General features: G+C 41.5%; 1 protein-coding gene across 5 annotated transcripts in view; it reads left to right on the plus strand.

Moving 5' to 3' along the window:
* LRRC3B (leucine rich repeat containing 3B) overlaps positions 1 to 15,990 on the plus strand; it is a 74,064-nt gene extending 58,074 nt beyond the window's left edge. For 2 of the 5 annotated variants that reach the window (XM_083468560.1, XM_083468563.1), the window contains exons 2-3: positions 10,429 to 10,600; positions 14,729 to 15,990. In XM_083468560.1, the coding sequence (XP_083324686.1) occupies positions 14,894 to 15,670 (777 nt within the window). In that variant the 5' untranslated portion in view covers positions 10,429 to 10,600; positions 14,729 to 14,893 and the 3' untranslated portion in view covers positions 15,671 to 15,990. The remainder of the gene's footprint in view (positions 1 to 10,428; positions 10,601 to 14,728) is intronic. The other 3 variants (XM_083468562.1, XM_083468564.1, XM_083468561.1) reach the window with 2 other exon arrangements.
* The last annotated feature ends 9,036 nt before the right edge of the window (positions 15,991 to 25,026 follow it).

A 25,026-nucleotide genomic window follows, 5' to 3' on the forward strand; every position in this document is an offset into this window, starting at 1 on the left:
AAATTCTCTGTTTTCTGACAAAGTGATGGGGCTGCACTTTTGTTGTTGTTGTTTAGTCGTTTAGTCGTGTCTGACTCTTCGTGACCTCATGGACCAGAGCAAGCCAGGCACTTCTGTCTTCCACTGCCTCCCGCAGTTTGGTCAAACTCATGTTTGTAGCTTCAAGAACACTGTCCAACCATCTCGTCCTCTGTCGTCCCCTTCTCCTTGTGCCCTCCATCTTTCCCAACATCAGGGTCTTTTCCAGGGAGTCTTCTCTTCTCATGAGGTGGCCAAAGTATTGGAGCCTCAGCTTCACGATCTGTCCTTCCAGTGAGCACTCAGGTCTGATTTCCTTAAGAATGGACAGGTTTGATCTTCTTGCAGTTCATGGGACTCTCAAGAGTTTCCTCTAACACCAGAATTCAAAAGCATCAATTCTTCGGCGATCAGCCTTCTTTATGGTCCAGCTCTCACTTCCATACATCACTACTGGGGCTGCACTAGAGAATGGTAAATCAGTCCATGTCAGGTTTGCATACATTCACTCACTGAACTTGTTCTGTTTCACCATTAATCAGATTTTTTAAAAATGCACATTTTAAATAACCCTTATTTTTAAATGCATTTTCTCTCAAAATACACATCTCTAAACACATTTTGATGTGCTTCTTTAGCAGAGAAATACATCACAATGTTTAGAAACTGTGAAAGCTCGTAAAGAGCCAAGCACTAATTGTTCATTGGTCCAGAAGGCTAGAATCAGATTTGTTTCTGTTGGAATTGTCAAAGATCAAATTCTTCAAGCACTCCTAGTCTATTTGCTGCCCACTGAATGGGGTATAGAAAAGAGATTTCCTGAACCCTTTAGTCCCTTGCACATGTCAACTAGCCTTATTCATTTACATTATGCAGGAGAAAGCTATTGTCTAAACAGGAAGAAACTGTACAATGCAGTGGGCAGTTTAGCAAAATATTAGGTTTCTTCTGCTTATGTGCTGGTATGTAAACACTGGAATAAGCTCCTTAAATAAAAATACTTTTTCCATCCACAGTCAATAGCATTTCAGGACATTTTCAGACATTAGAATGGTAGTGGCAAGAGCATAATTCAGGCACATGTGCCACAATAAACTGGTCAGATTCTCTTTTATATGACTTAAATCCCAACTTTGTCAGGTACTTTCTCAAGCAGAACTTGGTGGCCAGCACCATAGAAGGCATTCAGTTTCCTGGAATAGTGCCTGCTGCCTTAATTGAAAACGTTTGGTTCCCAGGCCAGTTGCTTCCCCTTCTCAAGTGCTGGCTGATGGTCAGAGAACTCTTGGCTGATGCCAGAAGTCTCCCTGCACAACTTCAGATTGGTGTGTATGCATGTGCACTTCAATATTTTGCTCCCCGATGGTCTCTTAGACCGCTGGGTAATGGAGACAGTGGCCAAGGCTCTTGTGTTTTCATGGACACCAAGAGGAAAGTTCCAGAAACTTGATGAAGCACCAAAATTTCCTCAAAATCATCAACCACATATTGTAGACCAGTGGCATAGACCCAGGGCCGTCTTTACCTGGGGGTGCAAGGGGTGTGGTGTACCTGGGCACCGAATTCTGGGGGGCACCAAATGTATTCTGGAGGGTGCCAGATGTATACCTACTGTATACCAGTCCCTCTCAATCGATGGCAGTGAAAAGCAATGGATTGAAAGTCCCCACTCCCCTCCTCCGTCACTCTGTTACTCCGTAGTGTCAAATATTCCCAATGAGTCAGGAAACAAAAGGAGTTATTTCCACTGTGTCGTTGTTACAGGTGAGCAATCTTCCTCCTCCCAAAATGGTCAACAACTTTGGCTTCCCCCTCCCCAAAAAACCTCAACAACTAAAAAAATCTGGAGGCGGCTAAACTAAATTTGGGGGCACTGGGCTAAAGACGGCCCTGGATAGACCCACTCCTTCTGAGGCTTTGTGGGGGCTCCTCCTAGACCTAGACCTTCCTCAGCTTAGTGTGAGGTGGGGCATGTGGGATAAGCAGAAAGTGTGTTTCCTCTGAGCATGTTTGGAGTGTTATTTTTATGAGTAAAGTAGGTGGCAGGTACTCATCAGTGGCGTAGCGTGGGGGGTGCAGGGGGGGCCGGCCGCACCGGGCGCAACATCTGGGGGTTAGGGTTAGGGGGCGCAAATCCACGGGTTAGGGGGCGCAAATTACTTGCCTTGCCCCGGGTGCTGACAACCCACGCTACGCCACTGGTACTCATAGAGCTCAAAATCTTCTTTGACGATCACTCGTAGCCGAGTAAGATTGTCTTCCATGAACACGGTCTTAAGAGTGAGTCCATAAGTGACTGTGGAGGCCAGTTCTGGATCCACACATCCTTCCACAGTGGGGACATAGGTTTCCGGGCAGGAGTTGATCACAGTGAGTGTTTGCCAAACGTGCCTTCCTCTTAGCACATTTCTCCCTTTCATCCTGAGTTCGAGCATCTTCAAGTCCATGACACCTTTGGGCTCAAAATACCCTTACACTGGCAGTGGGGCCAAGGACATACAAAAGGAGAGGCCAATGGACACGATTCCTGGTCTTCTTAATGCGTGTTAGGAATATGCCATGAAAATAAAGTCTGAACAGAGAGTTTAGAGATCATTATATTCAACATTCAGAACCCACATTTCTTGAATTCAGGGTAAGGTCACGACCATGATATATTTATCTTTAATTCTGTTTTTAAGTGTGTAAGGGAAGGACAGGATAGAAGAAGAAAAGGAAGGCAAAGAAATTGAATGGCAGAAATTCTGAACTTCTAGAAACTGAATAGCAATTAATTTTCAAAAAGTCCTTTTGTGATCTGGAATGCTTTCCTTTATGGCTGTTCATTATTTTTAATGGCTGTTTCTTATATAAAATTCAGGCTTTCACTTAAATCTACTTATTTTTATTTAATTGGCACTTTGAAGGACAAAACATGTTGAAGGAAAGAGGCTACTTCCTGCCTCGTTCCAATTCTTTAGAATGCGAGGGTTGGGGGCACTTGCACAGTCAAACAATGAAGTAATATTTACTCAATAATTTTGACTCGAGAGGTGGGAAAGCAGAGTTAAATTCATTTTTAGCATGTCGTACACCCATCAATTGGAGAGTGCTGATTCACTTACACACAGAGTATAATTAAGTAAGTCTTTAATCTGGAATAAGGAGCAATGCATTCAATGACTGTGAAATCATAGCATAATTATGGCTATAAATGTTCATGTGGCTCTCCTTAGCATTTTATAATTCCATAATTGTTAAGAGTCAGCGGTTCATAGTGTGAGGTCCTTAACTCTATCTGGCCATTAGCTCGTTCAGACGCTAGGAAAAACCATTGTAAGTAAAGAAGAATTTACAGAAGACAACCCGGCAGATTCCCCAGAGTCCACAAGTCTCCTTTCTAAATGTAACTCCTGATACCAGGGGTAAAAAGGTAAAGGTAAAGGGACCCCTGACCATTAGGTCCAGTCGTGACCGACTTTAGGGTTGCGGCGCTCATCTCGCTTTACTGGCCGAGGGAGCCAGCGTACAGCTTCCAGGTCATGTGGCCATCATCCCTAAGCCGCTTCTGGCGAACCAGAGCAGCGCATGGAAACGCCGTTTACCTTCCCGCCGGAGCGGTACCTATTTATCTACTTGCACTTTTGTGCTTTCGAACTGCTAGGTTGGCAGGAGCAGGGACTGAGCAATGAGAGCTCACCCCGTTGCGGGGATTCGAACCGCCAACCTTCTGATCGGCAAGCCCTAGGCTCTGTGGGTACCAGGGGCTATTTCATTAGATAATAGTGGTATTACATAATTTGAAGGTGAGGCTTACTGTTCAATGATGACATCTCTATTATTCATTGAATCAGTGATCTTTTGAACTTCTTTCTTTCTGCCTAATCTGCTGTTGACTTCTAAAAATTATTTTCTCCTATTCCATTAGTGTTCCGTCCTTCAAGGTGTTTTGGTCATTCATTAGGAATTGATGGCACTCTGTGCGTTGCCAGGTGCCACTCAGAACTGAGGCAATAGCAAGCTAGCAAGACACTAACATCCCTTTGCACAGCATATGAAGAAGGAGGGAAGCGTGAACCCTTCTTGTTAAAGTTCTAGTTTTCGATGCATTGCACTATCTTAGTTGTCCTTTTGCGTTGCAGAAGCCAGACTGGCCTCAACCAGGAGTCAAACATTTAGTGTTGCCAGTAGGGCTGAGTGATGTCTGGTTTTCAACATCATGATGTCGAACCAGCTGAACATCGCAATATACAGTGGTACCTTGGTTGTCAAACTTAATCCATTCCAGGAGTCCCTTTGGCTCCCGGAACCGTTTGAAAACCAAGGTGCGGTTTCCGATTGGCTGCAGGAGCTGCCTGCACTCAATCGGAAGCCGCGTCAGACATTTGGCTTCCAAAGAACATTTGCAAACCAGAACACTCACTTCCGGGTTTGCGGCGTTTTGGAGTTGCTTTGTTCAGGAGCCAAGCTGTTCGACAACCAAGGTACCACGGTACCGATATATCAGAAAGTCTGAATTAAGGATGTAACTGCATAGAGGCAAATGGGATGTTTTTAATGTATTTCTTTTTCCTCCTGGTTTTGATGTATCTGTGGGGGAAGTGCGTTGTCTTGTTGGTTGCTTGTAAGTTTCTTTGAGTTGCCCTGGGCGGGATAAAGCGACTAAGAAATACAAAATAAATAATAATTCAGCAGGATTCTTCACTCTCCACCTTCAGACATCTCCTGAAGACTTTTTTTTTATACCTTTAGAGAGGTGTGTTTGTGTGTGTTTGATTAGCCATTTGCCTTAATGATTATCTGCATTTCTATTTTTTAAGTTGTGTCTTTGGTGTAATGTTATCGGAAACAAAATTTACAAGGTTAGGTAGTGGAATTGGCACCTTGATAGCAATTAAAAAGCTGGGTATCTGGCAGTGAAGTTGGAAATTCAGCTTTTGATGAACCTGATTACATGGATTCAGCTTTCCCAAATTATGCCAACCATTAAATAGCCTCTAGTGCTCTTGTTGTACATGAAATAGAGCCCTTTTATTACACTTATGTGTGTGCTCACAGACCATTACAATTCTAATTATTTCTCCCTTGTAAATGGTAGCCGAATAACAACTCAGTAAACATAGTTGGTTTTTTCCATTGGTAACAATAAAATACTTAATAGTTCATATTGTTCCTGTTTTTCATAAATGCACTTGATACAGTGGTTCATCTTGCTTTGTACAGAGGTTCCATCTTAGATTTTTGTTTCTTTAAATATAGAATGTTAAATATATTATATCCATACATATCAGTAGCGTTTAAAAAGAAGCTTAGGCTGACCACAGTGGGAGAACAGCATGGATTCCTTTCATGATACAAAATTAACCATGCAAATGTCCCAAGAGCCAGTCTGATGAGCATTTCAATTTGTGAACTCCCACACTGTGTCTTAAAGGACCATGCATGGGGACAAAGGCCCTCTTAGTCAGCTTTCACCAGGCAGAAGGCCTTCTCAGGAATGGCGCCCGCCCTGTGGAACGCCCTCCCATCAGATGTCAAAGAAATAAACAACTATCTGACATTTAGAAGATATCTGAAGGCAGCCCTGTTTAGGGAAGTTTTTAATAACTGATGTTTTAATGTATTTTTAATCTTTTGTTGGAAGCCTCCCAGAATGGTTGGGGAAACCCAGCCGGATGTGAGCAGGGTAGAAATAAATTATTATTATTATTATTATTATTATTATTATTATTATTATTATTACTACTACTACTACTACTACTACTACTACTACTTCTACTACTACTATGTGTGGTTCAGCTGTATTCTACAATTTGGAAGAAGAGTTTGAAGAAGAGTTTGGATTTGATATCCTGCTTTATCACTACCCTAAGGAGTTTCAAAGCGGCTAACATTCTCCTTTCCCTTTCTCCCCCACAACAAACTGTGAGGTGAGAGGGGCTGAGAGACTTCAGAGAAGTGTGACTAGCCCAAGGTCACCCAGCACCTGCATGTGGAGGAGCGGGGAATCGAACCCAGTTCACCAGATTACGAGTCCACCACTCTTAACCACTACACCACACTTGGAGTTAGCAAGGCCTAAGCAAGGCCACCATCTCTTGATATTCTTAAAAGACCATGATGAAATAAGAGCTACAAGCAGTTCATGCAGTAGCAGGGTGGTAAAACTTACCACCAAAGAATGGCAAAAGTGAAGGGGATAACTCCCATTCTATAACAGAAGGAATTAAATCTTGGCTGCTTTCCTGATCTTCTGCCGGTTGGCTCTTCAGCAAGATACAAAAATGCTACAGTCAAACCTTGGTTCCCTCACGCCTCCATTTTGAAACGTTTTGACTCCCGAACTGCTCCGGTTTTCAAATTATTTTCGTTTTTCATTGACTTTGCAGCCCACCCATTGATCCTCAGTTTTCGAACTTTTCAGAAGCCGAACGGTCTTCTGGAACGGATTAAGTTAAAAAACCCGAGGTTCTACTATACCATGGGTAGGTAAACTAAGGCCCGGGGGCCAGATCCGGCCCAATCGCCTTCTAAATCTGGTCTGCAGATGGTCCAGGAATTAGTGTTTTTTTACATGAGTAGAATGTGTGGTTTTATTTTAAGTGCATCTCTGGTTTATTTGTGGGGCATAGGAATTCATTCATATATGTTTTTCAAAATATAGTCTGGCCCCCCACAAGGTCTGAAGGACAGTGGACTGGCCCCCTGCTGAAAACGTTTGCTGACCCCTGCACTATACCATTAAACCTCAGGATAGCCCTTCCTTGGCTTTGCTTCAGTGCGTAGCCGCCAAGTATAGGCACCCCCAATGTTTACGGTGAAAGGGCCGCAAAGTTTTGCGGTGGCCACACACGCCTACCACACAGTGTGCTGATGTCATAGGTGCACGCCAATACCGCGGAACTCCAGGACCCCTCAGTCTCAGGAGCAAGGCAGCAGCCCTGCTTCAGTGCGTTTCTGCTTCACTGCTTGTGTGTGTATGTATTTCATTTTTATTATGCACAAACAAACTAAACAAACATAAAAATGTACCAGCGTCCCAGGAAGGAGGGACTTCCCTGCTTTCCCTGCTATGAGCACACAGTACAGTGCAATACACTTCCGGAATTTTTCCTCTTTTGATCATTAACTGAGGTGTGTGCCTGGGTGGGTGTGTATGAATGAGAATTTACTAGTATGCATCAGTTTAGGTTCTGAATTGTTGGTTTTGAATTTCTTCCAAATATCTAAGGGTTCCAAGCTGAGACGTCAAGCACAAATCCTTTGTAAACTGATTCAAGATTTATTTATTTATTTTGTGTAAATGAAAAACTTGCTTTGCAGTTTTTCAAAATACTGCAAAGCACTCCCCAAAGTAGAATGGATTATCTATTTAAAAATTAAATAAATGAATTGGGGGCATGCATTCTCCCCAAGCCTCCATTTTGGTGTTCTTAACTGGTCTCTGTACAGTTTGTATGTGTGTTACCTCTCCTATTAGCTGCTTTCTAACTGGTAATTGGGGACCACATACCGTTCTTTTATTGTTCCCTTTTCTGAAATTATATCTTCTGTGGTTGTTTGTTTTGCAATTTGCTTCCTAAGAGGGTATTGGATTTAATTGCATGGCTGTGATTGTTACTAGCTGTTCAGTTCCAGATACTTCCTGTGGAGATTTGTATGCCAAGGCAGCAATGGTCTCTCTTGTCATCTCCTGCCTTAGACAATGGCTACAAATCTTATAATTGCATCCTTCTAAGATACGTTTTGCCAGGGACTATTACGGTGGCTTGAAATATTGCATTCCTAATTGTACTTGTTGGTGGTTTAGCCTTTCTGCTTTTCTTTAAAATTTTAGAAGTGTTCAACATTGTGTCTAGATGGTGACTATCTATGTTCCTATTGCCACACTTCTTAAAGATGCAATATTCAGTCCTTTTTTTCTTTAAAAATGTTTAGGGGTACTCTCATTTTCCTAGTCATATTGAAATACTGCCCCTCAAGGAGGTCAAACTTAGATTCACAAAATGTTTAGGGGTATGCGTACCCCTGCGTCCCCTCCCAGAAAAAAGCACTGAATATAAGTCTTGAATATATTATCTGGTCCTCTTTTGTTTTAGAGCATTTGTCTCATTTGGTTTTATTGTTCCTTTTAACAACATGATCTGCTCTCACGCCTGCATAGATTATCTTCATTCAAGTGACTTCTGATGGTGTTCTTTAATAAAACAAAACATTCCGATTTAGTTGTCTTAATCACTTTAGCAGTGATACCTTTAACTAGGGATGTAATAAGTAATAACATTCTTAATGATTTTTCCCAGTCCCTTAATGTTCTTTCTCTGTTTGCATTTTTCAGTCATGGAGTTACTACATAACAATGTTTTCTCCTTTAATACATACACACATATTTTATATTATATTATATGTTTCCACAAAATGCAATTGGTTACCTTAGCAGGATAGACCTATAGGTAGCAGATTTGTTCAGTTTTAACTCAGAGTTGTTATTTTAGGCTGGACTTCTGTACTTCCTTACCTGTGAGTAAGCCTCCTCGAATTCTGAAGATGCATGTAAGAGCTAGATAGCAACTGGATGAGTGTTTGTGGTTGTATTCATGCATGTATTTACACACAAACACGTGTATATGTGTGTGCTAGTTTGCAGAAGAGTGTGTTTCCATCATGTTCTGTTCTTCAAGCCCCATGTTGGGCAAAAGATTGCTGCATTGCAGGACACGGACAAGAGAACCCTCGTGGTCCCTTGTAGCTTTACAATTCAAGGACACAAATGTCGGTTGCCATCTGCAGAAGTGGCAACCATTTTGTGAGACAATGTCCCTGGAAAAAAATACGGCCTAGAACTTTTATAGTGACTCACAGAACTTGTAATATTTTTTTCAGTTTACCACCTGTGTTTTCAAGTACAAATTACTCTTTTACCCATTTGCCTCTATATAACATTGCCAATATTTTGCCCATCTCTGCAACTTCCTTGCTGGCCACAGTTGCCAACGTTGACTCTTTTCTAGTACATTCTTCATATATCATTTTATGATTGGCTGGCTTTAGCCAACCCTGTCTGTGGCTGGGAGTGCTTTTCATTTTCTTTAGGGATTTTTGAATTTTCTTTAGGGTTTTTGAAATGCATGGTTAAGAAAACAACACTTTCTCTACAGTGAGGGATTTTTAAAAATAAAACAACAATGACAGCATAAAAGCACTGTTTTTATCCTATCAGGATAACTCCTCACTTTGTGTTAAGACAGACCATTCAGGAAGATACAGGTACAAGTGTAGAAATGTTCAGAGAAGTATATGGCTCCTTGGTCGTGAATTTATAGGTTTATATAGTATTGTGGATTGTTGCTAAATGTAGCAGATGATGATTAATGGGTTGCCTGTGCATGTTCCTCAGCCAGCTTCTGCTGTTTATAATGGAACTGATTTGGAAAAACTATAGGGGTAATTCAGAATCCTTGAAGCTTGGTTACTAAAGGCTTAAGGTTTGATGCCTTTGAAATGTTGTTTTTCAGTGAGGAGAACTATGACTTTGGTAAACTTTTTAAAGACTTTATAGAAAGCTTTCTTAAAAATGTTATTGTCAGGATTTTAGCTTAGGACATATTCTTGAGATATTCCTGAATTATGGAAATAGAAAATCATCACATGAGATGAATTCATAAGATTCTGGGTCTTACAAATCTTTTGCAAGGAAGTCTTGCAATGAAGTTCAAGATCTCCATATACTTTTCCTTTTTTTACACCCCCCCAAAAAAGTACACCTAAGAGATGAAACTGGGGTACAAGAATGGATAAATTATTGTTCTCGGTACGACAACAGTTTTATCCCTGCTTCGTTATGTAATGCTTAATGTATGAATGCCAGAATCAAATCATAAGGACTCTGTTTAAAAGTGAATTTACTCCTCACAGAGCTAAAGAAATACTTTGCTTCATTGTTGAAAATTTGCAAACGCACATTGTAAATGCACCCTTAGTTTCCTCAGCATTCAACTTGCTATTTTCAGTATCCTTTTCAAGGCTGTTTTCTCTTACTATCAAGTTTTGGAAAGTCACTGCCAAAATTTGCATTTCACTTAAGATTCCCCTCTAGAAACCTCTCATTGCTTAGAGATATGTTATGGACTAGCCCTATACATTTTGTTCATCAAAATCAGTTTTCATTGCTTGTGATTTGTCTGCCGGGGTATTCATCCTTCCACATTTCCTCACTCTAAAAATATTTAGAACTGTTCCACCCCATCACCTCCTTTACCATCATCGTTATTAGCAACAGGGATAAGGCGCAGTCGATTTTTGTTTGGCTTGATTGCTATGATAAGTTCCATATTACAAAATTAGAAGGAAGAGAAGAGTAGTTTTTTAACATTAAATAAACATTTTTGTGCAACCTTTTCTACAATCATTTTCTTTCTTTTTGTCCCCAAGACCTCTCGCCCATAAGATATGAGATGGCACCATGTGATTCATTCAGCAAGATCTCTTTCTACCTCTTTGTCAGAAAAAAACAGCACCCTATGAGGATATCATCAGATAGGAGGCTACCTGGCAACCTTCCAAGGCTTCTCACCAAAACATCAAAGCTACGATAAGTTGGCAGGTTCTTCAGATTTCTTTTATTACACACTATGTCTCTGAATTTCCTCAACCCCAGCTTGAATTTTTGAAAAGATTATTTAGATGGCATAGCAGCTACTTCCCAAAACTCAGAACTCAGGGGTTTTTTTTAATATGAGAACCAATAGTTTAAATTCAGCCCCCCATGCATACATCACTGTTAATTTTATTTATGTTGTTCTTTGTCATATTTGTAAAAATATTTTAGAGCTCAGCTGAGCCAAAACTTTGACGGAGATGAATTTTCAGCTCAAAATAGTCGAGAGGGAGTCATATGGGGAAGTCATAAAAATGGTTTCACACAATTCCCCCCCCCCCTTCACCTTTTCCACTGCCACTGCTACCTGGTGGAAAAACAATTGTGTTCCTGATTGATGCATGCCATTGTCATGAAGGCAGATCTGAGTTAAGGGTAAAAGCAGTGCTTCCTGATCTCTCTGGTGTCTTCTGAGTAGAAGTGTAGTGAGAAGTGTGAATGGCACCAATGGTAAATGTGTGCTCGTACTTGATCTCTGCTCCCATACCCCAACCACTGAAAAGAGTCCCCGACTTTTCAGTCTTAGTCATAGTGGTGACATTTCCCCTGTGAAGAAAGGTCGCAGCATTTGGGCCTTTCTAGTTTACCAAGAATGCAATTAAGGAGGGGCATGACACAGGGCACAAGGAGAAGGGGACGGCAGAGGATGAGATGGTTGGACAGTGTTCTCGAAGCTACCAGCATGAGTTTGACCAAATTGCGGGAGGCAGTGGAAGACAGGAGTGCCTGGTGTGCCCTGGGCCATGGGGTCATGAAGAGTCAGACACGACTAAACAACAACAACATAACACAGGTGTATACAGTCTTGCACGATGTGGAGGAAGTGTATAGAAACACACACACACACACACCCATAATACTAGAACTCAGAGCCATCCAACGAATCTGAATGTTGCAGAATTCAGGTTCGGCAAAAGTAAGTACCACTTCACACAGTGCATAGTTTAACTATGCAATGTTCTCCCACAAAATGTAGTAATGGCCGCCAACTTTAAAACATAATTAGGCAAATTTGCAGAGAATAAGGATATCGTTGGCTGTGTTCCACCTCTGATGTTCAACCTCTGAATATCAGATGCTGGGAATCACAAGTGGGGAGACCACTGTTGTGGCCAGGTCTTGCTTAAAGGCGTCTTGTTGGCTACTATAAGAACAGGATTCTGGATCCTGATCCATCAGGCTTTTTCCTATCTTCTTATGTTGGGTGGTCTGTTTTGGCTGAGCCCTAGCAGTATCTCAGCATCACTCCAAGGACCTCAGAGCTGCTTCCTTGCGATTTTCCTATCTTAGAAAAACCATGTGACATAGGTTGGGATAAGCCAAGATCTATCACATTTATATCCTGCACTATCTGATACAGTGGTACCTCGGTTTAAGAACAGGCCTGTTTACAAACTATTCGGTTTATGAACTCCACAAAACCAGAAGTAGTGTCCCGGTTTGTGGACTTTACCTCGGACTAAAGAACGGAAGCCAAATGGTAGCAGGCTGCAGGAGGCCTCATTGGGGAAAGCGCACCTCAGTTTAAGAACGGTTTCGGTTTAAGAACGGACTTCCAGAACAGATTAAGTTCGTAAACCAAGGTACCACTGTATTCCATAAAAGCTCTAATGCAGTTGTTCCAAACTAGTACTAGGATTCAATATGCAGAAAGCAGAACAAAACCCATTCAATACCAAGATTTGTTTAAGCCCTACTGATGAGATTCTGAAATTTCTGCACCTGAATTCAGATGGACAATCGCTAATGTGAGCCCATCTGTGTCTGCATGATAACCTACATCTATGAATTTATAGCCACAACATGTACATTGTGAAATTTTGAGACAGTGATTACACCACTGAAACGCCCACATGGAACCTTCAGTATTGGAATGAGTTGAGTCCCTCAAGGCAATGGCTTCCTGAAGTATAGAGTCATTCTTTTGTGACATCTAGTTGACTATGGACTTATGGTTGGAAACAATAGAAGCTCAAGGATTACATTCTTGGGGCCAAACTGCATGTGATTTGGAGCTCCATGTTCAGACGTGTTGGGAAGATTTGTCTTTTTGCCCAAGCTTTCTCCAACCCGTAAGACTGGAATTTTTTTACATGTTTTCTCTGAATTTTTGTTTTATTTGCTTTTATATTGCTGGTTTACTGGTTTTAGGTTATAGGGGCTTGGGTTTTTTAGTGTTTTAATGATATTCTGTTTGTTTGTTTGTTTGTTTGTTTGTTTGTTTGTTTGTTTGTTTGTTTGTTTGTTTGACTATACACCATTTAGAGATTTTTGAAATATTAAACACTAATTAAATGCCTAAACAAATAAATGTTACCTTTCCTTGATTTTTTTTTTAATTAAAAAGAAAAGCAGTCAGACGCCAAAACACACACACACACAACTCATGGTTTTTCTGTTGAGGTGCTTCCACAAAACTAAGTTGTGCATGGTTGGTATTTATTTAAAATGGCCTTCTACTAACTTATATTGTAGCAGGGATTTCAGAATAGAAATGCTTTACCTTGCAACACCTTCATTTTGGGGGGAAATCAAATTGCTAATACCTCCGTATTATATAGCATTTTAGGTGTGCAAGTTGGGTTTGTTCCATTTCTCTTCTTCTGTAATTGCTCTTTAAGTTGGGTCATTATTGTTCCCATTTTACAGATGGGAAGCAAAGACTAAAATGTTGGGAGTTGCCAAAATTCACAATATCTAGAGCTAAATTAGGGTTCTTAGAGATTTCTCATTTGCTTGTCCCTCACTTTATATCCAGTATACTGCACCTAGTCCTTAATTAAGAGAACAGATGATATGTAAATTATCCCCAAATTTAGGAATCAAAATTGAAGATGATTCACACAGCTTACATTCTAGGAATTCAATTAGCAGTAACTTCCCTTTGTGTATAAAATAAGAATAATTTATATGTAAATATAGCTTGGAAGGTGGGCAAATCTCTCAGCTTCTGCATAAAAGAAAATGTCTGTATATAAAGAACCTGCTTTGATTTATAAAACTGGACTGTAGTTCATACTTAAAGCAATTGTGTCACAAAATCTTGTATGTTAACATTTCACTGTCTGCTCTCCTGTTCTGTTCAAATTTAATTAAGGGGAAACTATTTGAATATTTTCACTTTTCTTCAGAGAGTTCAAAGACAAAAATACATTCATTTGCTTTCATTGTTACACTTAGATACTGTAAAATTGTAGAGAGCATTTTAATTATTACAGTGGAGTGTATTCCATCATTTCTGTTATAGTGCTAGTGATAATTTAAAATAAAATATATTATTGTTTAAGATATTTTATTGCCAGTGTCCCTGCCACAAACATGTAGCAAAATTCCTTTTTATGCAGGTAGATTGAAATATTCTGAAGGAAAAGGAAACTGGGCAAGAAAGCTTGTATTTCTGCCATGAAATCCAGCAATATTTTGGTTTGCTTTGAAAAGGAGTGCATTCTTCTTGTAAGAATGTGCCCTCCTTTAAATAGTTTTATTTGAATTGAAAGCTATACGGAATACTTTGTTGCAAGGCCATTAACCACAAAAATGCTTACCTAATTTGTTACTGCTGTTGGAGACCCACTGTAAATCTTATTAATGTGTCTGCTACTGTAAAAGGAAGAAAGTAATTAAGTTTTATTACTATTGTTCTAGAAAACCTCTGTTTTAAAAAAAGAAAAAGAAAAGGGGGGAAAACAATGTCCCTCAAGAATGGTAATATTAGATGGGATGACGTCTGTACTCTGAAGGAAATACATATGAAACTCACGTTGGCACTGTGCATTAATAAAATAATAGACTATCCCATTGAATTTTTCAATTAAGACTATATTCCTATGCATCAGGGATGGGGAACTTAGAACTCTTTAGGTGTGTTGGACTCCCATCATGCCTGAACACTGCAGATGATGGGAGTTGGACTACAGCAACGTACCTGGGAATAAGTCCTACTGAACCTCATTGGGGCTTACTCCTGAGTAGACATGCCAAGGATTGCACTGTAAATTGCATTTGTGCCTTGTTGAAATGAGTGTCTTTTCTGGTCTGATTGGTGGTTGTTGTTCTTTTGTTTTGATTTTCCAGGGATGTTCTTTCGAAAAGAAAACCGACCATGAGGAAGCCCGTGCATTAACACATTCTTGGGCAACGTCGCCGAAGAGGATGAGATTGGCGTTTTGTGCCTGAGACCCTTTGCCACCACTGTTGGGTAAATGAGAAGTGGCTGTGTGATTATGCTGACATCCCAGCATGCATCTGGTAGACCTGTGGTTAACTCGCTCCCTCTCCATGTGTCTGCTCTTACAAAGCTTTGTCCTTATGATACTGTGTTTTCATTCTGCCAGTATGTGCCCCAAAGGTTGCCTTTGCTCCCATTCCGGAGGTTTGAATGTCAGCTGCAGCAATGCAAACCTCAAGGAAATACCCCGAGACCTGCCTCCTGAAACTGTCCTCCTTTACCTGGACTCCAATCAGATCACCTCCATCCCCAACGAAATCTTCAAGGACTTGCACCAGTTGAAAGTCCTCAACTTGTCCAAAAACATTATCGAATTCATAGACGAACACTCCTTCAAAGGGGTGGCCGAAACCTTGCAGATGTTGGACTTGTCGGACAACCGGATTAAAAGTGTCCACAAAAACGCGTTCAACAACTTAAAGGCCAGGGCTAGGATCGCAAACAATCCCTGGCACTGTGATTGTACTCTGCAGCAGGTCTTGAGGAGCATGGCCTCCAACCACGAAACGGCCAACAGCATCATCTGTAAGACTTCGGAAATCGACGAACACGCCGGGAGGCCGTTCCTCAACGCTGCTGACGCCGACCTCTGCAACCTCCCTAAAAAGACTACTGATTATGCTATGCTGGTCACCATGTTTGGCTGGTTCACCATGGTGATATCCTACGTCGTTTACTACGTGCGGCAAAATCAAGAGGATGCTCGCAGGCACCTCGAGTACTTGAAATCCCTGCCAAGCAGGCAAAAGAAACCAGATGAAGCAGATGACATAAGCACTGTCGTATAGTGCCCCGGGTTCAGTGATTGACTACAAGGTGGAAATTAGATGTGCATAGCACGGACGCCAGGTGTTTACTTCTAACATTCGTTGTAAACCTGTAAGACTCCCCCCCCCCAATGAAGCTGAATTATACCACTGTCAAAACTTTCTAACAAAAAGATTTCTGTTTGGGTGATAACAGTACACCTTTATTGTTTCTCTGGTGGTATTCTCAACCAAGTAAAACTAATATGTAAACATTAGTTTAGACCCATTCCACTCTTTAATAATGAAATTTATTTTTTTAATTTAAAACCAAATAAAAGCTTAACTTTGAACCATGTAAATACAGGCTAATTTATTGAACCAAGGTCTGACTGATGTGTGTGCGTGTGCATGTTAATATGAGAGAGGGTGGAGGAGTCTAGAATGGCTGTGGTATAGAATTTATTTTATTTATAAGAATATTTATAAACCACTAACTCATACAAAATATCAAGGCAGTGTACAATTAATAGGGTGGTTTTCATCCTGAAAAATCCTGCCACTGTCCAGCTTTATCTTATAAAAAAGTTATTTGTACAATTTCACAGAACTGGGCAAAATATGTAATGATAACAACACATTGTGACTGCTTCGTGCTATGAGTGTGTGAGTGTGTGTGTGTTCCAGTCTTTCTGTAATCTTTCGCCTCTCTCCCAACCCTCTCCAATTGGCATTAAGCTTTAACTTAAAGTATCAAGGGAAACCGATCATGTTGCTGAGAAGAGGGAAGGAAATCCAATAACTAGCTGTTCTTTCAAACCTCCCCAGAGAATCGTGCAGCATCAGAGGGTTTAAAACACACACACACACACACACACACACAGAGAGAGAGAGAGAGAGAGAGAGTGCGCAAGAAGGCTTCCTTCTGTGTAGAGATTAGAAATGGATGAATTTGTCAATTTCACTTTCTCTCTGATTCTCATTTTTCCATCCTTTAGTTTAGTTCTGCACATTCCCACAACGGTTTGCAGTTTATTTGTTGTTGTTTTTAAAGGCCTCAATAAAACCCATCAGTTATTTTAGTGCAAATTTATCCTAATATACACATTATTATATGCATTTTTTCCTAATATGCACAATTTGCATTTCATTTTTTCCCAAAGTCCATTTTTTATGTTATTTGCACTAATATATACATATCTTTCTGCACACTACCCTAGTATCTCCATTTTTGTACATATTACTTGACTGAGGAACTGCATTGCAAAATTGGGAGAAGTGAGGATTTCAAAGGATGACTGTGTTTTCATAATATTTTGGAAAGGGCAAATTTGACAAGTTTGCCTTCAAATGAGTACTGAATTGAATTCCTTCACCATTTCTAGTGGAGATACTTGCCTTTTCCTAAAGTTCCCCACACCCCAGAGTGTACAGACAGGCTTCCTCATGTTGCAGGTAACTCCCAGAGAATTTTTTTTTGGGGGGAGGACAGTGGGAAGAGACTCAGGACTGATGGGGCAGCGGGAGGCCCCATTAGCTAAAGCGGTACCTCAGATTAAGAACAGTTTCAGGTTAAGAATGGACCTCCAGAATGAATTAAGTTCTTAACCCGAGGTACCACTGTAATGGATTAACTGGCAATTTGATTGTGACATTGGGTGGACCGTGCAGAAACAGTGCAGCATGGAACCCACCATAAACTCTCCTGTTTTTTTCAGATCAGTATTCCAAAACATGGTTATTGTGGCGGCACAGCAGCGTGAAGTTAAAATGCCTGCAAATCCATAGAGTTTTTGCTTTGCTGAGCAGAGATGGCATGACTTACTGGCTGTTAACTGTCGTCCTGCCATTGCAAGCTGTGGAGCTCATAGCCAAGTACCAGACAGATTTCCTTTACTATACTAGCTGTGTTTCTTGGTTCCAATAGAACCAGAGGGCAACATCAGCACCAGCTTTCATTTTGTCTATACAGGCACATGCCCTCACATAACAGAGGGGCAGTGTTTGATCTGTGGCATTTGTATAGAGTGGGTGTGCTGGTCCCGGCGGGTTACCGTGCGATGTGATCCGAGTCCAGTCCAAGGTCGAGGATGTGGTATGGAGGCTGTCCGTCAAGGCTGAAGCGGAGTCCAAGGCAAGGAGTCAGGTGTGGTCAGGAACTCTGGCAGAAGAGCAGGACAGGGTGCCGGCAGGAACAGGTTACCAACAATGTTGCTCCTGCAACCTGGGACTGGGCTGGCTGGCTTTTATCTGCCCTGAGGCATAGGGTGGTCCCAGTCCACAGGTGACTCGCCTCTCCTGGCCTGGAGGCGAGCACTCCTCCTGCAGGAACTTAGTTCCCTCCACCTCTCTGCCCTGAGCCTCTGCAGCTCCGGAGAGGCTGGAGGGTTACCGGAACCAGAGGCAACCTCCTCTTCCCCTGACGGAGCTGCGAGTGGAGCACCTGCAGGCAATGGGTCCTCCATCGCCTCAGGGGCCAGAGCAGACTCAGCTGGTGCCTGCACCTGAGGATCCAGCACAGGTGAGGGCCCTTCAGGTTCAAGCCCCAGCCCCGGCTCAGCTGGTCCTGGAGGCAGGGACTCCTGTGCAGCCTGGGATTCCTCAGGTTCAGCCTCTGAATCCGATTCCCAGGCCCTCACAGTGGGGTTAGCAGGAATGTGCCCTAACGTGTTGCATGCAGTTGGGATGTTTTCAAACAACCAGGAAATCAGAACATGGGACGCTTCTAAATATTTCTGGACTTGTCTCCACGCCACTGCCTCCTTTCCCAGACACTGTCCACTGCATCAAGATCTGCAAAGAGAATCGCCGCTTCTTGCATTGCTCAGAAAGGCTGATGTGTCCTGCCTAAGTGTCCTGCCTATGCCAGCTGCGTAAGAGGTGGACATTTGAGGTAGGGAAGCCAATATGTACAGGGTTCCTTGGATCCTGGAATCCCATGGAATCATGGTCCTAGGACCCAGGGAAACGGGCACATATAGGCTTGCTTGTCTTCCTCAGACTCTCTAAGTTAATGTGCAGATATTGCGGCCCAATGAGGATTGTTTTCCAGAGGTGGAACTTTAAGCCCCTTTCTATAGACAGAGCTATTCCGCCTAGCCTTTAATTTGAATTCAGCCTGATCTTTTATTTCCCTTCTCTTCCCTCCCCCTCCCGTTTTATGAAGATCTCACAGCTTTTATGGGATCCCACAGCTAATTCTCCCCTGGTCTCCTCGCTGGCCCAAGTAGGAGCAATTCAGCCAGCTAGCCCTGGGGATTATCTAATGCTTATTTCCCCTAAATTGATTTTTGATTTTTGAATTTTATTGTTATTCATGTTTTTATACTGTATTTTATGCTGATTTTACAATTAAGTGCTTTAAATTTGTTGTTAGCCACCCTGAGCCCAGTTTTTAAACTGGGAAGGGCAGGGTATAAATAATAATCATCATCATCTTTTGCCCCTTCATGTAACATACAAAGGGGCTAATGTGTATGGCACAGGCTGTTACAAAGAGCAGTTTTGAGAAAGGTCAGTGCTCTTTTCCTATAGAAAGAGGTGCTGGAACTCTCCATGTTCTCTTATAATGGTAATGGCGTCACCTGAAAGGTGCAGGAACTGAATTCTGGCAAGTTCCGGCTGGGAAAAGAAGCCCTGGATATAGTCAAAAGAAAAATGGCTTTTCCACTTGCACCGTAGAGAGGTAATACATCGCAAATGGATAATTTGCAGTTAAGAAATGGAATGAAATCCAACATTGCCTCCCCCTTCTCTTTTGTTACCATATCATATATTTGAAACCTAATGCTATATTCAGTGGCTGGTGTCAGTTAGACATATCTCTCTTTGCCAGCCTCGGGATTTAATTAAACTATTCTAAAATAGAAACAGATGAGCTTTTTGTATTGTGTGAACAAAATTGAAAGGTGCTTTTTTCCCTTGAGAATAGTGAAAAATGTAAATGGGAGTGTCCCCATTTTTTAGCTATATTGAGTATAAACTACTTGAAGAATTAGAACGATGCAATAATTATTAAGTATTACAATGTGTCCTGTTTGATTAAAATGATCCTATTTCAATTGATTTGTCAATGGATTTTAAAATGATTTTTAAAAAAGAAGTGATTTGATTCCGACTAAACAGCAGGAAGAACTTTTTTACAGTAAGAGCTGCTCAACAGTGGAAATGACTCCATCAGAAGGTGGTGGACTCTCCTTCCTTGGAGATTTTTAAGCAAAGGTTGGATGGTCATCTGCCATGGATGCTTTAGTTGAGATTCCAGTAGGGGGTTTGGACCAGATGTTCTTCAGGGTTCCTTCCAACTCTACAGTTATATGATTCTGTGATACAATTTTGAGTGTCTTTAGTGGAAATTCAAAGTGTACACACACACACACACACACACACACACACACACACACACTTTGTTGTATATGCAAAAGATCTCATTTTTCCAACACTAAATTCATTTCTTGACATTTCCATGTCAGTTTGCTTAAAAAAAAAGTCCTCATGAAAATTAATCAGCATTTGAATGCAATATACATAGAAGCAAATAGATTTTGCCTAACGTAATGCTTTTTTGTATGTTAATTTTGTTAACAGCTTTATTGACACTTTACCCCAGTATTCATTTTTGTAATTATTATTTTTAAAATGAAACCGTATACTAGAAGGAGCGTCTCCACCCCCATCATTCAGCCCGGATACTGAGGTCCTGCTCCGAGGGCCTTCTGGCAGGTCCCTTGCTGCGAGATGTGAGGTTACAGGGAGCCAGGCAGAGGGCCTTCTCAGTAGTGGCGCCCGCCCTGTGGAACGCCCTCCCATCAGATGTCAAGGAAATAAACAAGTATCTGACTTTTAGAAGACATCTGAAGACAGCCTTGTTTAGGGAAGCTTTTTATGTTAGATCTTTTGTCGTGTTTTTAATATTCTGTTGGGAGCTGCCCAGAGTGGCTGGGGAAACCCAGCCAGATGGGCAGGGTATAAATCATCATCATCATCATCATTACATCCTACCCCACCCAACTAAAGGATGAACAATTAATTTAAAAAAATCCTGAGTGAATGGGAGCATCTTTGTCTGGTGCCTAAAGGTTGATAATGATGGTGCTAGGAATATTTCTCTGTGGGGAGCATTCCACAGTCGGTGAGCCACCATTCAGAAGATCCTGTTCTTAGTAAATCTTCCTTCATCTTTTTCTGATGGCTCTCCTGGTCAGTAGCTTATTGCTTGCTCTTTGTCTAATGAAGGTATCCTGTCCTCATTTCCATCTGTTCCTCATAGAGAAAAGGAGGAAGATAGACAAATGTGGTGAAGTATTTTAAAGTTCCAGGCTGGGATCAAAGGTCTGGTCAGGTTGAAGAACTCACTCCGTAGGCCATGCCTTTTTCTTCATGGGATCCCAATAGAAATTTAAGTGAGGCCGAAGGATTTATATGATCTGAAGAGAAACCAGAGTAAAATTAGCGAAAATGTATAAAGTTAGTAATAAATGTTGGAAATGTAAAGAAAAAGAGGGAACATTTTATCACATGTGGTGGGAATATAAAAAGGTGAAAAGCTTCTGGGAGATGATATATAATGAGATGAAAATAATGTTGAAATATACATTTATAAAGAAACCAGAAGCATTTTTACTTGGCATTGTTGGGAGGGATATAAATAGAAAGGAATGTAAGCTTTTTTTATATGCAATAACAGCAGCAAGAATATTACTGGCCCAAAAATGGAAGCAAGAAGAATTACCAAAGATTGAGGAATGGAGGATGAAACTAATGGACTCTGCTGAACTAGACAAACTAACAGGAAGGATTCGAAACCGGCAGGACCAGAAATTCACGGAAGACTGGAGTAAATTTACAGATTATCTGAAAAGTATTTGTGAAGAGCAGACGATGTTTGTAGGTTTGCAAGAAGTTTTGTGAGGAGTATTAATGGAATCACTGCAAAAATGGATAAGGGGAAGGATGATTTGTCAAGAGATGTAAAGGCAATATAAAGTTTAGAAATGCATAAGAAGTGCTTAAAACGGTAGATCATCAGAGGAGCTGATGGAAGTCTAAAAAGATTGTATAAGTGATAGGTTTTGTGGTACACCTTATAATTTATATGTTAAAATTAAGGGGGGGAAATATATATATATATATATATATGCTTTCGTAGATTTTCACGGGTACAGGAATGCAGGTTTTGGTGTCTTCGGGTGTCTTCCCGTGTAAGAGTTGGGGTGTCTAGGCGACGTTTCGACGAGGTCTCACTCGTCATCTTCAGGCTGGTGCTTTCGGCTTCTTGTTACTGGAACAGAGCAGGATCTCAGTGTTTGAGTTCCTATAAATACTGTTGAGGGGGTGTGGTGTATAGCCTCCAACGTTCTGGGCAGAGAGGAAGTTCCCAGGTTAGTGTGCCTTTTCTTCTTTTGTTCCTTAATTCCTTGAGGGATATCTTGAGTGATTTCTTGAGTGATATTCTGAGTACCACTTAGGTGGGTCATTAAGTGTGGATTAGTTGCTAAAGCTTTCGTGTCTTGACCTCTTGAGCTTGTGAAGAGTTTTTCTGAGAAGATGGCTGTACTGCACTTAGTTGTGCTCTGGCTTGGCTTCGTGTATAGGGGCGAGCTGTGGTTTTGTGCTCTGTGCCAGCCAGATCTGTGTAGGGATTGCAGGGGGGTGCAGCATCCGGAGGTGCCACTATGGTTTGGCTACTGGATGGTGTCTGTAATTTATCTGTGGAGAGGGTCTGGGTTTGGGTCTGGTGTGGTTGATTGGTGATGGCGTTCTGTGTGCCTCTGGTTCTGGTGTCGGTTTTTGTGGGGAGGGCTAATTTCCAGATGTCTGGCAGGCGGGACGTGTCGTCACGCTTGTTCATGTTGTGAGGGTGTTTCTCTATCTCGATGGCTTCCATGATTATTCTCTTGTGGTGATGTTCCATGTTAAAGAGCAATTTGGAATCTGCAAAATTAATTTCGTGTCCTGTTTCTTTCATGTGTTGGAAAAGAGAGGAAGTTTTTTCTTCTTTTTTGACGGCATTCTTGTGTTCTGCGATACGTGCATTTATTCGTCTGTTTGTTTGTCCAATGTACGTGGCTGGGCAGACTTTGCAGGGTATTTCATAGACCCCTTGGTTTTCCAACTGGATTTTATCTTTGGGGTTTCTGAGGATATTGGCTATTTTTTGGTTGGTGCAAAAGGCTGTTTTGATATTGTGTTTATGGAGGATTTTGCTAATTTTATCTGTAGTGCCCTTGATATAAGGAAGGAGGGCCATGCCATTGTTTTCTTCTGTGTCTTGGTTTTTGGGGGGTGTTTCTTTTTGGATTAGCTTCGTAACCCTGTTTTGCTGGTATCCATTGGCGATTAACACATTTGAGAGATTCTGTAACTCAGTTGTCAAGTGGTCTTTGTCAGCCAGGCGTTTGGTTCTGGAGATGAGAGTCTTGGCTACGGAGTTTATTTGTGCAGGGTGGTGGTGTGATTGTGCATGTAAGTAGCGGTTGGTGTGTGTTTTTTTCCGGTAGATAGTGTGTCCTAGGGAGCCATCAGGTTTTTTGTAGATTAGGACGTCAAGGAAGGGAAGTTGGTTGTTGGCTTCTATTTCCATAGTGAATTGTATTTTGGGGTGTAGGCTGTTGAGATGTGTGAGGAAGCTATCTAGTTTTTCTTTCCCGTGTGGCCAAATTACAAAGGTGTCGTCAACATATCTGAGCCAAAGTTTGGGTTTGTGTTCTGACTTGTCTAAAGCCACCCTCCACAACAACCCATGAAACAAACAGTACATAACATATCAGACAGGATCCTCACCTCAACTGAAACCAAAGTACTCTCCAAAGGTTTCAACTTCGCAGTCGCCCCGAGACGCATCCCCACGGAAAACATCATATGCGGAGTCGAAGCTAGCCTAACCAAAATCAACCCAGATGAAGCCAATAAAATCAGACTTGAAGTCACCAACATCCTCTGCTCCAGCAAACCACCCAGAAGCAATTTACACAAAGAAGAACAGAAAGCACTCACCAACCTGAGGAAAGACAACAACATAATCATTCTCCCAGCAGACAAAGGTAATGCCACTGTTGTGATGAACACATCGGACTACCAAGCAAAACTATCAAATCTACTCCAAGACCCTACCTACCAACCTATAAAAACAGATCCCACCACCTATCTGGAAAAAACCACCAAATCCAAAATAAAAGCCTCTCCTATCAGTGAAGAAATCCAGCTAAGAATCATCCCCAGAGAAAAATCATCCAGATGCCCCAAACTCTACGGTCTCCCCAAGATACACAAAGAAGGAACACCACTCAGACCAATAGTCAGCTCCATAGGCTCACCTCTACAAAATCTCGCTAAATTTCTCGCTAAGCAACTTCAGCCCTATGCAGAATCCATCGCTTCACACGTTACTAACTCCTTCCAGTTCATAGAAACAATAAAGAAGCAAAACCTACATCCCGATGACCTACTTGTGAGCTTCGATGTTGTATCTCTCTTCACACAAGTGCCCATTAATGAAGCCTTGACAGCCATTCAAAACAAATACAATCCCCCCGAATACATCCTGGACCTGACCAACCACTGCCTAACCAACACGTACTTCATCCACAATGGACAAAGATACAAACAGATAGAAGGAGCACCTATGGGATCACCCCTCTCACCGGTCATCGCAAATTTGTACATGGAACACTTTGAAACCAATGCTTTAGACAAGTCAGAACACAAACCCAAACTTTGGCTCAGATATGTTGACGACACCTTTGTAATTTGGCCACACGGGAAAGAAAAACTAGATAGCTTCCTCACACATCTCAACAGCCTACACCCCAAAATACAATTCACTATGGAAATAGAAGCCAACAACCAACTTCCCTTCCTTGACGTCCTAATCTACAAAAAACCTGATGGCTCCCTAGGACACACTATCTACCGGAAAAAAACACACACCAACCGCTACTTACATGCACAATCACACCACCACCCTGCACAAATAAACTCCGTAGCCAAGACTCTCATCTCCAGAACCAAACGCCTGGCTGACAAAGACCACTTGACAACTGAGTTACAGAATCTCTCAAATGTGTTAATCGCCAATGGATACCAGCAAAACAGGGTTACGAAGCTAATCCAAAAAGAAACACCCCCCAAAAACCAAGACACAGAAGAAAACAATGGCATGGCCCTCCTTCCTTATATCAAGGGCACTACAGATAAAATTAGCAAAATCCTCCATAAACACAATATCAAAACAGCCTTTTGCACCAACCAAAAAATAGCCAATATCCTCAGAAACCCCAAAGATAAAATCCAGTTGGAAAACCAAGGGGTCTATGAAATACCCTGCAAAGTCTGCCCAGCCACGTACATTGGACAAACAAACAGACGAATAAATGCACGTATCGCAGAACACAAGAATG

The sequence above is a fragment of the Podarcis liolepis genome (genome assembly GCF_965112155.1).
Source record: "Podarcis liolepis genome assembly, chromosome: 12".
NCBI lineage: Eukaryota > Metazoa > Chordata > Lepidosauria > Squamata > Lacertidae > Podarcis > Podarcis liolepis.